The following is a 16,611-nucleotide window of genomic DNA, read 5'->3' as shown; positions in this document are numbered from 1 at the left end:
CTGCGGACTCAGGGGACCCAGGTTCGATTCCGGTCAGGGGCATGTACCTTGGTTGCGGGCACGTCCCCGGTGGGGGGTGTGCAGGAGGCAGCTGATCGATGTTTCTCTCTCATCGATGTTTCTGGCTCTCTAGCCCTCTCTCTTCTTCTCTGTAAAAAATCAATAAAATATATTTAAAAAAAAAATGTATCTGAAAAAAAGGTGAGGGGAGGAACCTAACTCATATGTAAAGGGCAACATTCATTTTCCTTCTATGCAGTATCTTCATTTTAGCCTATTTTAAAACAAACTAATTTTTTAAATAGTAATGAATTATTACTATTATACATTAAAAAGATGTAATTTATATTGCATAATTACACCTTTTTACTGAATCCCATTATCTAGCACTGGAAAGAGAAATGGCTGTGCTTTTTCTCCTAGTCAAGTTTGTAGCCTACTTGGCTTACTACATCCCGAGAGGCCTTGCTCCAGATGTGGCTCTCCCACTGCCCTCATGGTATCCCCTTATTCATTTCCACAATCAACCCAAGTAGCCCAGGATGTACAAAAGGGTCCATGAAAAAAAGAGCTCCACCTCAGTCTGGAAACTCATTCTAACAAAGGAAAAGAGATTCCACACATTTTTTTTTGCTTGGAGATCCACAATCCAAATTTGAAAAATGTGTTAAAAGGTTAAGAAGCACTACCCCAGTGATCCTGCTAGATATTAATTTGAAGAGCTTGCTTAGCCTTCCAATACCCAGGGAAAATAATGCAGTGCTCAGAGAGAACACTTAGAAAACTCACAATCTCTTCCTCTTAGGTCAAGTTCAACCTACTATAATGATATATGGCACCACGCAAATATCTTTTCTCATGTAAGTGTGAATAAATACCAACTTTGCAAACACTTGTATCACAGGAAAGAATACCTCAATTAACAGAATAATGTTGCAAATAAAACCAAAGCAGTTCCACTTTTTAGAAGTAATCTACTTTGAGAAGTTCAGATAATTTTATTTTACATTTTAAATATACTTTTATTGATTTCAGAGAGGGAGAGGTAGACAGAAACATCAATGATGAGAAATTACTGATTGGTTGCCTCCTGCACAGCCCCTACTGGGGACTTAGCAGGCAATCCGGGCATGTGCCCTCACTGGTATCGAACTGTGACCTCCTGGTTCATAGGCTGATGCTCAACCACTGAGCCACCTTGGCTGGACAAAAGTTCAGATCATTTTAAAGTTGTTTTCCTGGCCTCCTGTTTTCTCAGAAATGAAGAGCTTAAATAATTTTTAAAAACAAACAAAAAAATTAAAAATTCTCCCATTCTTCTCTAACTATAAATATACTGGCTTTAATATAAAATTACATGATAGAAGGGCCCATTTTTAAGGGCATTAAATTTTTCTTGTGGAAAAACAAGAAAATGTCAGTATATCAGTGTTTTAAAAAAAGTGAGATAGAAAATCAGGGCTCTTTCTAGAGAAGTCTCCCAATTGTTCAATTACAATTATTTCTTATAAGATATCCAACTGGAATACAGGATGGCTCTGTCCTACAACAATCTAAAATACAACCTCTTAATATATATATAGAAAATATATGTCTTAACCAATTTGGAGGGAAAGCAAAATCTTGATTGTAAAATTATCATTTTTTATCCCAAAGTGGATTCGATAAGAGTGGAGGCTTGAGTCTCTCGGGCTGATGTTTACATCAATGATCCCCTTTGGGACCAGCTGGAGGGCTGGCATTCCATTGGAAGGGTGTGAGGGACCTCCTGCTACAGAAGGAATTAATAAATAAGGAACCATACTTGCCACCTGAAGAATTCTTCAACATTTGAATATCTAGTTAGTACAGAACAAGACTATGCCTTGATTTTCCATTTGTGGGAAAGTCATACTTTAAGTCAAAAATTTCTGTTCTGCAAACCCAAACCATCATATATGGTCAGAGACTGTAGAATTTATATTATGGTATCTTCTCAAAAGGACGAGAAATAAACAGTTCTGCATAGGAGTTTTTTCTTTGTCTTAAATGTCGATGATCACAAACACTTCTGGCTTCTCTTCAGTATAGACCTGCATGGCTGAATACGTTATTGCCTTGACTTCAGTTCCCTAAAGTTGGGGTTAGAGAAAAAACAAGTAAGAAACAAAGGACAATGAAATCAGAATCATTAATTCTAACAACAACTGGAAGAAAGTCAAAATTTTATTATTATTATGGAAAAGTAAAAACAGTATCAAATTGGCTTAATATTATACATTGATCCAATAAAAAGAACAAGTACACAGTAGAGAGCACTGAACTGGGGTTAAGAGATGGAACTCTAATCCTGGCTTTGTTTCCACCTGGATATGGAAGCTGTCTGACCTCTCTGGGCATCAGCTTTTTTTATTTATCAAACTGGTTGAATCAAACAACACAAGTCTTCCTACTGTTTGCTCACGGCTCCTCAAAACTCCTCCTTGCAGTCTAACCCGGGCCCTAGGAACTCGGCTTATTCTCTTCTCAGCTGCCAATACTCACTCTACATGGAAGGGTCCTTCTCTCTCCACATGTTTCTGATACATGACAACACCCTGCCCCAGTTTAGAGCCACAGGATTTGATATTCTCTTAGTTCCTTCTACAATAATTCTTAAAAAAAAAAAAGGAATATTTTTGAACATTTTTTATTTATTGATTTTTGAGAGAGAGAAACATCAATGGTTGTTTCACTCATTTATGCATTCATTGGTTGATTGTTATATGTGCCCTGACCAGGGATTGAACACAAAACTTTGGCATATCAGTATGATGCTCTAATCAATTTAGCTACCCGGCCAGGGCCCTCTACAATAATTCTGTGCATCACTAAATGTATCAGAGAATAGGGAACTGGCATTTGCTAGCTCTATGGCACCAAAGAAATTTCAAGATTTCAATGGATTTGAGTGGCACCCGAACCTCTGCTTTCCCCGCCCGCTCTGTCATAATCCCCTCAGGAAACAACCACCTCAATCAAATTCAACTTTCTGCCTGTGGAAGCATCCACCATGCTGAATGGTCTCACCCTTAAAGTCTGTCCACAATTCTCAAAAGGCTACTCGGCACTGACCAGTAATCCTACTTTCTCACTCTGAAGCAACTGAAACTTCACATTCTTCACCTCTAGCCTCCCTCCTTTATTCTCATTCTCTCTCAACTATGCTTTCTAGAGAAAACAAGAGCAATCAATAAGAACCGACTCATCTTCCCCACATCAAAACTACCATCCAACTGTGTCTGTACTCCCACCAGCCTTTCCTCCTGTTATAATGGGCAGTCCCTGCTCCTATTAGGAGGCCAACTTCACTTCAACACTATCCCATACTCCCCCACTCCCCGCCCTTACCGAGTTAAGGTTTTTGCTCTGAAATCATTCTCTCCCTCTCCAGCATGATCAATTTTCCTCAATATACTAGATCATTTCCACTTAGCATGCAATGATGCTACAAAACCTCCTGGTTAACACAAGATAAGGCACAAAACTTCCTTACTAGCCACATCCCCCTCTGGTTAGTACTGTTCTATCCTTTTGTTCCTCCTTTCTGCAAACTTCAAAATAATTTTCTCAATATACTGCATCCATTTTCTCACCTCTCATTCCTTCTATGACCCACCCCAAATATTTATGCAAATATTTGGTGATAGTTAATCTATGGTCAATTCATAATCCTTACCTTACTCAACCTTTGCGCAGCCTCAAGAGCATTAGATACCTGGTTTCTAGGGCAGCCCTGTTCTCTTGCTCCTCTCAGAAGGCTCTTCTCCTCCCTCATTTCCTTTTTGGTTCTTTCTCTTCCAAACTGTGCCTAGGGCTCAGTCTTCTCTCTTACTCCCTTTTTGGTAATTTTTTTCCTAGTCCTATGGCTATAAGTATCATCTATTCAATGATGATTCCTAAATCTGTATCTCTAGACACATCCATCTCCTGAAAAAGTCATTCTATAGGCAAAGGCTATTACCTGATATCTCCATTTGGATGTCTAATAAACATCTCCTTTATAACATGTTCCCAAAAAATCCACTGTGCCACTATGTTTGTATTATAAACATAATGTTTTCAACTCACACACTCCACTCCCCTCTGCTGGTTTTTCTGAGGCTCCTGTACCAGGCTTCATTCCATTACATTATGGTTGAAGAAATGAGACTAGGATTTCCTAGTCACCTCCAACTAATTTAGATCTCCTTGATCTAAACACAGGGTCAGCAAACCAAAAATCACAGGCCAAATCGAGCCTACCACATGCTTTTTGTACAGACCCATGAACTAAAAATGGCTTTTACATTTCTAAATGATTGGGGGGAAAAACAAAAGGAATATTTCACAACATTTGAAAATGATGTGAAATTCAAGTTTCAATTCATTCATTTATGTTTTGTCAGTGCTGCTGCAGTGTTAAAATAGAAGAGGTGAAGAGTGGTTCTTCCAATGTTCTCCGCCCACAAAGCTTAAAACATCTGGCCCTTTACAGGAAAATTTTGCCTGCCCTATTCCAATAGACTTAACTAATACAGAGTGAAGCCACACAGATTGGCAAATACAGAATCTAGAGAAGCAGAGGTAGAAAGTCCTTTAGAGAACATCTAGTCCAAAACCTTCTTTACAGAGGAAGAAATCAAAGCTTGAAAAGGCAAAGGGACTTACTTTTTTTTGGTTTATTTGTTAATCCTCACCCAAAGATATTTTTCTATTGATTTTAGAGGGAGTGGAAGGGGGGAGGGGTAGAAGGAGAGAGAGAAAAACATCGATGTGAGAAAGACACATCGATTGGTGCCTCCTGACGTGCCTCAACCAGCGCTGGGGGTCAAACCTGCAACCCAGGTATGCGCCCTCAACTGGGAATGGAACCTATGATCCTTCAGTGCGCAGGCAGATGCTCTAACCACTGAGCACACTGGCCAGGGTGGGACTTAAAACTTTTAACCTTTTGCACTCGGATGTCGAGTGTGACTCGACAAGGTTAGCATCGGTAGCAGCTCGAGAAAAAAAGTGAGCGAGTGCAAAGGGTTAAGTCCCACAATAATCAATAACAAACCTGCCCCTAGAACCCAAGTGCTGACTTATTTTTTTGGTTAATCCTCACCTGAAGATATTTTTTCCATTGATTTTTAGAGAGTGGAAGGGAGCGAGGGAGGGAAGAAGGAGGAGGAGGAAGTGGAAGAGAAGGAAGGAAGAGAGAAACATTGACATGAGAGATAGAGCAATTGGTTGCCTCCCGCACAGCCCGACATGTGCCCTTGACCAGGAATCAAACTCGAGACCTTTGGTATGGGCCAACACTCTAACCACTAATCTTCACTGGCCAGGGCACAAGTGCTAACTCTAAATCCATCAAATCAGATGTGTGAAATCAGTGTTTTAACATAATATGTCCAGATAGGTCAAAGACAGCGGAGAAAAACTTATCACTTTACACCAATTTATTAGAATTCATTGAAGTTTACTATCACATACACCAAATTTTATGGTTAGAAAGTATAAAATGTTTTAGTGGCTGGATTAAAAACATACCTGAGGATGCTTGGACAATGAGAATTCTTCTCCCCACCTTGAAAAGGAAAATTAAAACATGATTAAAATTACCCAAATTTAGTATTTGTTCTCTCTTTACATATTTTAAAACAATCCTTACAAATATCGTTAAGATACTAGAAAGCCAAGAGATGGAAGGAGTATTAATTTGTTTGACTGCTAGCAGATACAGCTACTGAGGGACTTATGTGCAACAGCCATTTCAACAAAGTTGATAGTTAAACTAAAAAACGGTGCCCTAGTATAGTGTACATAAGTAGACTCTCAACAAACACTCTGTAGTTAATCCAAAATTTTCACTGTACTCAAGGCTAAAAACTAATTAAATATCACCTCCCCCTTGGGAAAGCAAAATAAAGATAACAGATTCTATAAGACAGTCTGAATTTGGTTTGCATTTTGTAATTTTTAAAAAAATATCCATGGTCTGTAGATAGAAGGCCTACAAAGGTACTCACTCTCCTAGAACTTGGCTGGAAGTATTCTCTCTCCCTTCCACACTAATGCTGAAGATCACAGTAACAGAAGCAGCAGCAGTAGTAGAAAGAGTTAAGTTTTAAAACTCTGTTCAACCATTTATTAGCTAAGTACCCTGGACAAGTCTATTTCCTCACCCTAAAAAAAAGGTATTAAGTCCACCTGGTGTGGCTCAGTGGTTGAGTGTCGACCCATAAGCCAAAAGGTCATTGGTTCAATTCCCAGTCAGGGCACATGCCCGGGTTGCAGATTAGATCCTCAAGAAGGGGTGTGGCCGAAACCGGTTTGGCTCAGTGGATAGAGCGTTGGCCTGCGGACTCAAGGGTCCCAGGTTCGATTCCGGTCAAGGGCATGTAACTTGGTTGCGGGCACATCCCCAGTAGGGGGTGTGCAAGAGGCAGCTGATTGATGTTTCTCTCTCATCGATGTTTCTAACTCTCCCTCTCTCTTCCTCTCTGTAAAAAATCAATAAAATATATTAAAAAAAAAAAAAAAAAAAGAAGGGGTGTGCAGAGGCAGCTGATTGATGTTTCTCTCTCATCGATGTTTCTATCGCTCTATCCCTCTCCCTTCCTCTCTAAAATCAATAAATTTCTAAAAAGAGGAGTTAATAAAAGACTTCACTTTACAAAAAGAAACATAAAAATAAAATTCAACATGAAATGGAAAAGATAGGCTTTATATAAAAATAATACAAAAGATATCGAGTGACTGAAGAAACTTGGGAAATACCAAGGCAATTAAAGTGACCTAATCAAGAGTTCACAAAATCTGGAGGAAAAGAATCCTATCTAATAAAGAGGAAATATGCTAACTGACCCTCACACTGTCGCAAAATGGCAATAAGGAGGGAATATGCTAATTGACTGTCCCACCCTCAAAGATGGTGGCGTCCACAGCCAATAAGGAGGAAATATGTTAATTGACTGTCCCACCCTCTAAGATGGTGACGCCCAGTCCCCTTAGCCCCGTCGGGGCGCCTGCCTCCGGAGTTCCCAAGTCCACTCAGCCCCCCAGCTGCCCAGGGCTGGCCGAACCTCGGCTGCCGGCAGTAACAGCAGCAGAGGTGTGATGGGGCATTGCCTTCCCCTGATCGCCGGGTTGCCTCCCACCCCTGAGGGCTCCCGGACTGTGAGAAGGGGCAGGTCGGGCTGAGGGACCCCCGCCTCCAGTGCATGAATTTTCATGCACCAGGCCTCTAGTAATTTAATAGAAGAAACTGGTTTGAATGGAGTACAGGTGTGAGGATCTGAGAAAAGACAAATCAGTTTCCCATCACCAAGCTAGGCTTTATGCAAATATCTGTGCCACCTAGCAATTATATTTTTCATGCTAAAAATCAACAAATTGGCCCAGCCAGTATGACTCAGTGATTGAGTGTCAACCCATGAACCAGGTTCAGTTCCTGGTCAGGGCATATGCCGGGGCTGCAGGCTCGATCTCCAGTAGGGGGTGTGCAGGAGGCAGCCGATCAATGATTCTCTGTCATCCTTGATGTTTCTATCCTTCTCTCCCTCTCCATATTTCTCTCTGAAATCAATTAACAAATGATAATTTAAAAATAAAATAAAATAATTATAAAATAAAGGCCATGTGCAGGGGATTAAAGTTTTTTAAAAATCAACAAATTGGACCCAGCCCAAGTGGCTCAGGTGGTTGAGCACTGTCCTGTGCATTGAAAGGTTGCTGGTTTGATACTCAGTCAGGACAAAGACCTGGTTTGGGGGTTTGATCCCTGGTTGGGGAGCATACAGAAGGCAATGGAAGGATGTTTTTCTCTCACTTTGCTGTTTCTCTCTCTCTCCCTCCCTCCTTCCTTACCTCTCCCTAAGCATATCCTTGGGTGAGGATTAAAAAAAATCAACAAATTGGGAATCAGGCTTAACAACTCAAATCAAGTTTGTTCTGACAAGTTTCGGCCTCCAAAGTTCTCCCTCCGAAGTCTCTAACAAAGCTTAACTAATTGAAAAGCCCCTACCTACTAGGATGCAATTGGTCCTCTGACTTCTCTATCTTCCTGTCTGGTAAGTTCAGTGAAGAATATAACTTAACATCTTTCATGACCTGCTAGTTAGATTTTCAAACTTACCCAATTGATCGTAATTTGAAATTTACTTGATCAAGACTAAGTACTTTCACTTCCTAAAAGAGAAGAAAAAAAAAATTATTTTAATGTTTTAAAATGATCATTACAGACCATCTGCCAAACACACTTCTAGGTTATCACCTCTTCTAGATAAAATAGCATACAACTTCTATGATGCAAAGAAAATTAAAACGTTAACGAATATAGAATTATAAACTAAAATATATTTCATGGAGATAATGTTTTATTTGTACACTAGAGGCCCGATGCACGAAAATTCGTGCAAGAGTAGGCCTTCCTTCCCCCCGGCTGCTGGCACCGGCTTCCCTCTGGCACCTGGGACCCGGGCTGCTTCGCTCCAGCCCTGGCTTTGTCCGGAAGGACATTTGGTCTAATTAGCATATTACACTTTTATTATTATAGCTATTCAAGGGGGGGTACTCTTGAAAATGTACAATCTAAACACTTGAGTCAAAAGAATTCTTCTGTAAGATAGAGGATGACATAAGATTTTAATCACTCTCAGTCTATTTTTTTTCAATTTTATTGAGATATAATTGAAGAACTCTCAGCCTATTTTTATTTAATATTGTAGGCAAATGAACTCTGTAAGATGAATGACCCAGATGGAAGGGTATAAGCTGGTAAGGGAGAGAATGAAGGAATTATGGAAGCAAGATAACAATGATATGCGCTAGATAACAACAATGCTGGCGAGGTGTTCCCTTCTAGAGATTGATGGCTACAAGCAATTTCCATCTGGCCTTTCCTTTTTCACATTAAGGAAAACTAAAAGCACCAATTTTTAAACTTAGGCCAACATGGCAGAGCTGCTAAATTTCAAATGGGGCAAAAAGAACATAGAAATGGACATAAATATAGCTCAAACTTGGGAGACATAAAAAGTGTCAATAAAGACAGTAGGTACATTCTTTTTTTATTATTGATTTTTTACAGAGAGGAAAGGAGAGGGATAGAGAGGTAGAAACATCGATGAGAGAGAAACATCGATCAGCTGCCTCCTGCACACCCTCCACAGGGGATGTGCCCACAACCAAGGTACATGCCCTTGACCGGAATCGAACCCGGGACCCTTCAGTCTGCAGGCCGAGGCTCTATCCACTGAGCCAAACCAGTCAGGGCAGTAGGTACATTCTTATCACATAATCCTGATTAGTGACATATATAATAAGAGACCAGCCCAGCTGGTGTGACTCAGTGGTTGAGCATCCACCCATGAACCAAGAGTCAGGGCACATGCCTGGATTGCGGGTGTGATCCCCAGTAGGGGGTGTGTAGGAGGCAGCCAATCAATGCTTTCTACCTCTCTCTCCCTTTCTCTCTCTCTAAAAAATCAATAAAAACATTTATAAATAAATAAATAGATAGATAGATAGATAGATAGATAGATAGATAGATAGATAGATATGGCATATACATAGGCAAACTCAGGTTAACCAAGAAGAGCCTATGGCCATTATAATCATCATAATCTCTGCAAATCAATATCATCATTACATATCTGTATGGCATGGTTTACATCACAAGTTCTACTTTAAATCACTTGTTCTATTTTAAAACATGAACTAAGAACCCATTTGCTCAGTTAAAAATGAAAACTCCTTGCTTACCCGGGGTATGAAGAATTCATCAGCACTGAACTTATAAAGCCACTCATCCAAAAAGTGAAACAGAAGAGACTGCAAATCATCTCCTACACAGAATCAAAGAGAAATATAATAATACGATGCTTAATAATTCTCATCTCCAATAACTTGTTCGAATTTAAAAGTGCAATGAATTTCTTAGGCAAACTGAGAGAGGAAGAACAAGCTCATAATCAATTTGTTGTTCTCAGTGTGAACATATTCTGAAATTATGTAGAATACTGCACACTTGTATAACAATTTCTTCCTTGTAAATAAACTGGTTACCTTGTGTTTCTACTTCTACTGTTTGGAGGGGCTCCACTGTGTCAATATCTGTCATGTAACCAAACATGGCCATTGCACATTGCTCGAAAGCTTCCTCCAGAGTATCTCCCCATGCATGTAACCTAAAGAAATACATTCATGCCCTGAGTAACATAATCCACTGCAAGAGAGAAAACCTGACAGCAAAGTCAAAATAATATCAATATGAAAAATACAAAAACCAAAGGCCTCAAATCAACTTAACAGCACTGAAACTGGGTGCTAGTAAACCACCATTTTCACTTTCAAAAGTAACCAAAACAAGAGAAAAATTAAAACTGGGGACAAGATTAAAACATCAGCCTTCTTGCCCTGGCCGGTTGCACAATGGTTAGAGTGTCAAGCATCAGCCTGCAGACTGAAAGGTCGCGGGGTCAAGGGCATGTACCTTGGTTGCAGATTCTCCAGCCCCAGTAGGGGCACTTACTGCAGGCAACCAATCAATGTGTCTCCCTCATGCTGATGTTCCTCTCCCTCCCTCCCACTCTTTCTAGAAATCAATAGAAAAAATATCCTTTGGTGAGGATTAAAAACAAAACATCAGCTTTCTTGTGTAAGTACATGGTTTTAAAAGCATAAACTCAGGCTATACTCACTGGACATCCGCTGTATGGTCCAAATCTGAGGAAGAGAATGAAAAACACTTGTAAATAACTAAACTTGATCTGCTAATCACAAGAAAAGAACTCTAATTCATTATTAAGAACATCAACCTTGAAGAGAGAGAAAATGTGGGCAGACACCTTACCTTTTACTATCCATTTACATAAAAGTTAATTGCTTTAATAAGGGTTATTTTTAAAATTTCTTCTAAGCATTTACAGTTGTTATTCTGTTAATATGAATTAAATAAATAGCTAAAGAACTAATAGCAAGCTCCCACTGGATCTGTTATCTCAACATTTCAGTCTATTCTTCATTCATATTATGACTTCCATCAATTCTTTCCACTTAGGATCACAGAATATTTGGGGTAGAAGAAGTCTCGGAGATCATTTAATATATAATTCCTTCACTTACAAGAAAAACCCTGAAATATAGAGATTGTGTGACTTTTTCAGGACTACACTGTTGATTAGAGGTAGAGTTGGGACTAGAATTGAGATTTTCTGACTTCCAATTTAGTGCGGTGTAAACCATAACACCATCTTCCAGTGGCACTCAAGGTTCAAACTCATCTCTAATTCACTCAGATACATTACTGAGGACTTAATGTTTCAGGCACCAAGGAGCTCATGACCAGCAAAGATGACAGGTTAAAAGAAAATGACTAGTATTAACTCTAGAGAAATGAAGCATGTATTCACAAAACAACATGAGAATATTCACAGCAATTTTATTCCCCCAAATTAAAAACCCAAGGTCTGTCAAGAGAACAAATAAAACAAACTGAGGAATACAAAGCAGTACTACTCAGCAATAAAAAAGTGTGGCCCTAGCCGGTTTGGCTCAGTGGACAGTGTTGGCCCTCGGACTGAAGGGTCCTGGGTTCGATTCCAGTCAAGGGCATGTACCTTGGTTGCAGGTTCTCCGGCCCTAGCTGGGTGCGTGCAGGAGGCAACCAATCAATGTGTTTCTCTCACATCAATGTTTCTCCTTGTCTCTCCCTCTCCCTTCAAATCAATGGAAAAATATCCTCGGGTGAGAATTAAAAACAACAAAGTGTGAACTACTAATACTCTATTATTAACAGGAACCTCAAAAACGTTAAGTAAAAACTGCAGAACTCTCAGAACCTAACAACTCCATCTACACTCTGCACTAAGAGACATGACAAAACTTGAGTATGGCTTCTAGCAGCATAAAGTCACCCAACTACCTAGAATTATACACGCCACCCCTACCCATGCCCCCCATTACAATGTCTGCTTGAGAAAGTGAAAGACGGTCTGAAGAATTTACTGTTCATTCTAGCCAACACCTGACCATAGGCCCTTGAACTCCATTGCTTAGAGCATTTACTAAAATGGGCTTATGTTATGAGTATTTATCTCTTACAGCTCAGAAGTGTCTTTCTCAAGGACTCCACAGTCATTCCTTTGAAATGTAATCACCAGGAAGGACTCTCTCTGTGGGAGGATAGAATCCTCACTTTGACAACTGCCAGCAAGCAAACACTGCTGGCCTAATTGAATTTACACTGACCCAACCTTTTGTAATTTTTCCCTTCTCAGTCTCTACTCAGTTCTCCCCTCTTGCTCCCCCCTCGTTCTCCCTTTAAAAGGCCCAATCAGTTCTGCACAAATCAGAATGGAGCTCAGGTCTTCTACTGCCAGTAGTTACTAAATAATATCCATTCATCACTGTAACGTCTGGCTTTGTTTATCTTTAATACTGAGTGAATAAGCCAGATATTAAAGAATCTATACTGTGATTCCACTTATATGAGACTCTAAAACAAGCAATAGTAAGCTACGACAGATATCAGAACAGTGTCTACATCAAGGTACAGAAGAAGGGCCTAGGGCACTCACTGGAAAGGAGCAAAAGGGAACTTTCTAGAGTGATGGAAATGTTCTAGCCTTTTGCACTCGGATGTCGAGTGTGACTCGACACGGTTAGCATTAGAATAAAGGAATCGAGAAAAAAGCAAGCGAGTGCAAAGGGTTAAAGCTTGATTGGGATATTGGTTACACAGTGTATCTGAGTATCAAAATTCAATGGGCTTTATTTTACACTTCAGATCTCAGTATCTTTACTATATGTAAAACATACAAACATTTTAAACAGATAGATTGCTATAGGGCAGTGGTTCTCAAATTTTTTGGTCTTAGAACCCTTTAATGATTGAGGACCCCAAAAAGCTTTTGTTTATGAGTTGTACCTGGCAATATTAACCACACTAGAAATTTTAACTGAAGAAAATTTTAAATACTTATTAATTTAAAAATAACAGTAAGCAGACAGCTCTGGAAGCAGAGAGCACAGAGTGAAGGTCACTCTGTGGAGCAGACAGGTGATGTTCGGGAATGTGGCCACGGAATTCACTAAGGAGCAGAGAGAATGCCTGCATCAGCTCAGAGGGACTTGCACAGGGATGTGATGTTGGGAAAATCACATCCCTACTCTCCCTAGATGAGGAGCTCCTAGGCACAGAGTCCAATAACCATTCCAACTCACATCCCCCTAAGTGACATTATCAGAAACAGAACCTGTTTTCTAGCTGCAAAGACAAGCCTCTTAACCATGATGCTATATGAACAAAGGTATTCAGTTTCATACTTAAGTCTTCAACATCTGTACTTATCGTTGCTGATGTCCTTTGCCATTTTAAATGGTTTTATCCTCATAATTAATTGTGACTGTGGCAATTCATAATTATGTCTATAAATTTATTTTATATGCCAATATTACCTATGACTAAATACTTAAGAGATGCAAATAAGATGAAAATGCACTGACTACCATACAATTATGTAAGAAAGATTATCCAAGACTAAGTGTTGCGTTTATAGGGGCCAGAATGGCTCAATATTCTGATGATCACAGACGATGCATTTGTCCTCACCCCAGGAACAAGTGTACAATAGTAGTAAACACCGAAATCTTTGTACCATAATATGGTTGACTAATCTATGAGTTTTGAATTATGTATGAGAGACAAAACACTGTAAGCTAGAGGCTAAATTACTGATTATCCTATATAATAAAAGGCTAATACTCAAATTGTCCCCTCGACCAGGAGTTCAACTGGGAGTTTGACCAGGGGGCGGGGTGGCTGACCAACCGCCCAAGGCCCCTCCCCCCTGCCCTGCTGCCATCCTGGCCCAATTGGCCCCTGGGATGGGCCGGTCAGACCCCACCCAGGCCTCTAGTATCTATATATATTTAAAAGGCTAAGCGACCATCTCATCCGAAACAACTGAATGGACAACCGAACAGGCTGTGTGCGATGACCAGGCCGGCAGGGGGGTTAGTGAGGGGCGACTAATCGACTGAGCAGCAGGCTGCGTGGGCAACCAGGCCAGCAGGGGGGGGGAGGGGCAGTTGGGGGCGACCAGACCGGCAGGGGGCAGCAGTGAGGGGTGACCAGGCCAGCAGAGGGGGGCAGTGAGGGGCGACCAGGTTGGAGGGGGGGCGGGAGGGGACGGACGGACAGTTGGGAGCCATTAGGTAGGCAGAGGTGGGCCGTTGGGGGTGATCAGGCAGGCAAGCAAGCAGTTAGGAGCCAGTGGTCCCGGATTGTGAGAGGGATGTCCGACTGCTGGTTTAGGCCCGATCCACAGAATCGGGCCTAAACCAGCAGTCGGACATCCCCCAAAGAGTCCCGGATTGGAGAGGGTGCAGGCTGGGCTGAGGGGGACACCCCCTCCCTGCACGAATTTCATGCACTGGGCCTCTAGTATGATATAATTGATTAACAATGAAGGATTATGTGACAAAAAATAAAAAAAATACGTGTATTCTATTTAACATTAATTACATATTTTATGAAATATAAAACTATTTTGAAAAAACTTAGTGAGAAAAGTATCACTATTTAGCATTTTTGCAAATATTTTAATGACTGACTTTCAATGTGTTGATTTAGGTGGAGAACACAAAACCCAACCTCACAGATATGCAGAAATAAAGGGAGGAATATTTTAATAGCTTTTCAAAAAACTCTATGTAGTCTCCCTTAATGTTACATCAAAACTAGAAAAGGCCCAGCCTGTGTGACTCAGTGGTTGAGTCTCCACCCATGAATCAGGAAGTCACAGTTCAATTCTGGGTCAGGGCACTGCTTGGGTTGCGGGATACCCTGTAGGGGGCGTGCAGGAGGAAGCCCACTGATGATTCTCATCTTGATGTTTCTCTCTCTCCCTTCCTCTCTCTGAAGTCAATAAAAAATATTAAAAAATAAAAGAAACTAGAAACGTGGTAGTTTTTAAAAGGCTGGTTAACAATGTCAAATCCGAGGCTGTAACAATGAACTCTTACTCTATCTTGTGTTTTAATAAAGTCTGTAGCTACTGGGAAACTGTCATGATCATGATGGCAGATACAAGTTTTCCACATTTTAATTTCACTTGCAAGCTTGAATTTTACCATTGCCAACAAACATTGTGTAATTTTCCTTGATGGAATGAATCACTTTATTTTCAAGAAAACATCTGCCCAAATACTCATGTCTGAATAACAATGGTATTGATGGGGAAAATCAGACATTTTTTTTGGGGGGGGGGGGGCGCTAGCAACCTGAATCTGTGCCAGTAACCTAATGTACATTCTTGACAGCCTATAATTAAGTCACTGCCACTTTCTCCACAATCTGGTCTAGCAAGACCAGTTTTCCTAATTACTCCCAATTTACAAAGGGGCCACAAACAAAGAATGTAACAGCTTAGCTACAGGGGAGGTCACTGACACCTTCCAGACCAGGCATTTAGGTACAATCTAACTTCCCCTCTAACTACCTCGGAGGGGCTGTGGGAGCCCACCACAAAAGCCTGGTAGTTGGGAAACAGAAAACAAAGAAACCAAAGGGTATAAAGAGAAAGCTTCCTCCATACCGGCTTACACAGGATTTGGAGAACTGACCCCCTGAGTCACTGTACCAGTACATGTGAAACATCTGAAAATAAATGGGTTTATCCTGGACGTCCAAGTGCTCCTGTGTATTTTTCGGTCGCCTGGAAAATTCTGTAACAGTATGTCTTTCAGTCACTCTTTTGAGAAAAAAATGTTGTTCTGTGAAAAAAAGTTCTCGGAGTCCTCTAACCTAGCCACACTCTAGCCCACTGTTGGGATATACAAGGGGGCGACAAATCCACGCAAACGCCTGAAAATACGGTTATCTTTAGAATACACTAGAATTCCCACAAGACAAATGTGATTAGGCATATGTAGAAAACGTTCAGGAGATTGTAAAAGCCCAGGTTTACCGACTCTGCCTCCCCGAACAAGTACAAATGAGACTACAACACGGGGCGAAATGGGATCGCGCCTGAAGCACCGAACGCAGAAAAGTGTAAGCGAGGCCAGAAGGCAGGGAGAGGAGAGGAAAGAAGCGAGCCACACACTCACACTCGTACTTCCGACTGACTGGAGGATACTTGGCCTTGGTCGCCTTCTGCTTCTCATTCAAATTGTAGTCCCGAAGGTCTTCCTCTTCCTGCGCCATGACTGCAGCCTGGGACGTGCCACTTCCGCCTTTCATCAGGAGGACTTCGGTCCTGATTTATAACTTCCGCTCTAGACTCCGCCCCTTGGCGTGCACCCTTAAAGCACCAGGACGTCTCAGGGATTTACTTTATCCTAAGACTTCCGATTTAGGCCTCCTCCTTTGAAGCACATCTTTAAAGGCCCCATTTTCTGGGCTTGCGCCATCAGTGGTTCTAAGGACTAAGGAAACAACTAAAGGGGAGGATCTGCGGAGTAAGGGACACTTGAATTAGACACTTCTAGGTCTCAGCGATAGAAGCCTTTTATTGTACCTCGGTTGATAACTACTAGACTGGAAAGAACCCAAGGCTTCTCATCTGAGTACTTTGAAGGGGTCGTTAGCGTAACAGCCTTTAAGAAAATGGCTGCCCC

The 16,611-nt window shown here is 41.0% G+C and overlaps 1 protein-coding gene across 2 annotated transcripts; it reads right to left on the bottom strand.

The window, feature by feature from the left end:
• Nucleotides 1-108: 108 nt before the first annotated feature.
• ZBTB8OS (zinc finger and BTB domain containing 8 opposite strand) lies at nt 109-16,609 on the bottom strand. 2 transcript variants are annotated; one of them, XM_079777709.1, is made up of 7 exons: nt 16,102-16,609; nt 10,689-10,713; nt 10,054-10,175; nt 9,751-9,833; nt 8,123-8,175; nt 5,536-5,572; nt 109-2,111 (listed from the first exon to the last, which is right to left on the bottom strand). In XM_079777709.1, the coding sequence occupies exons 1-7, from the start codon at nt 16,232-16,234 to the stop codon at nt 2,025-2,027; spliced, it is 540 nt and encodes a 179-aa protein (XP_079633835.1). In that variant the 5' UTR covers nt 16,235-16,609; the 3' UTR covers nt 109-2,024. The 2 variants fall into 2 exon arrangements, with proteins under 2 accessions (XP_079633835.1, XP_079633836.1); XM_079777710.1 differs by having other exon boundaries at nt 16,110-16,237.
• Nucleotides 16,610-16,611: the final 2 nt, after the last annotated feature.

Source organism: Cnephaeus nilssonii (assembly GCF_951640355.1).
Source record: "Cnephaeus nilssonii genome assembly, chromosome: 7".
In the NCBI taxonomy this organism is placed as follows: Eukaryota; Metazoa; Chordata; class Mammalia; order Chiroptera; family Vespertilionidae; genus Cnephaeus; species Cnephaeus nilssonii.
This window is presented reverse-complemented; position numbering and strand designations above follow the sequence as displayed.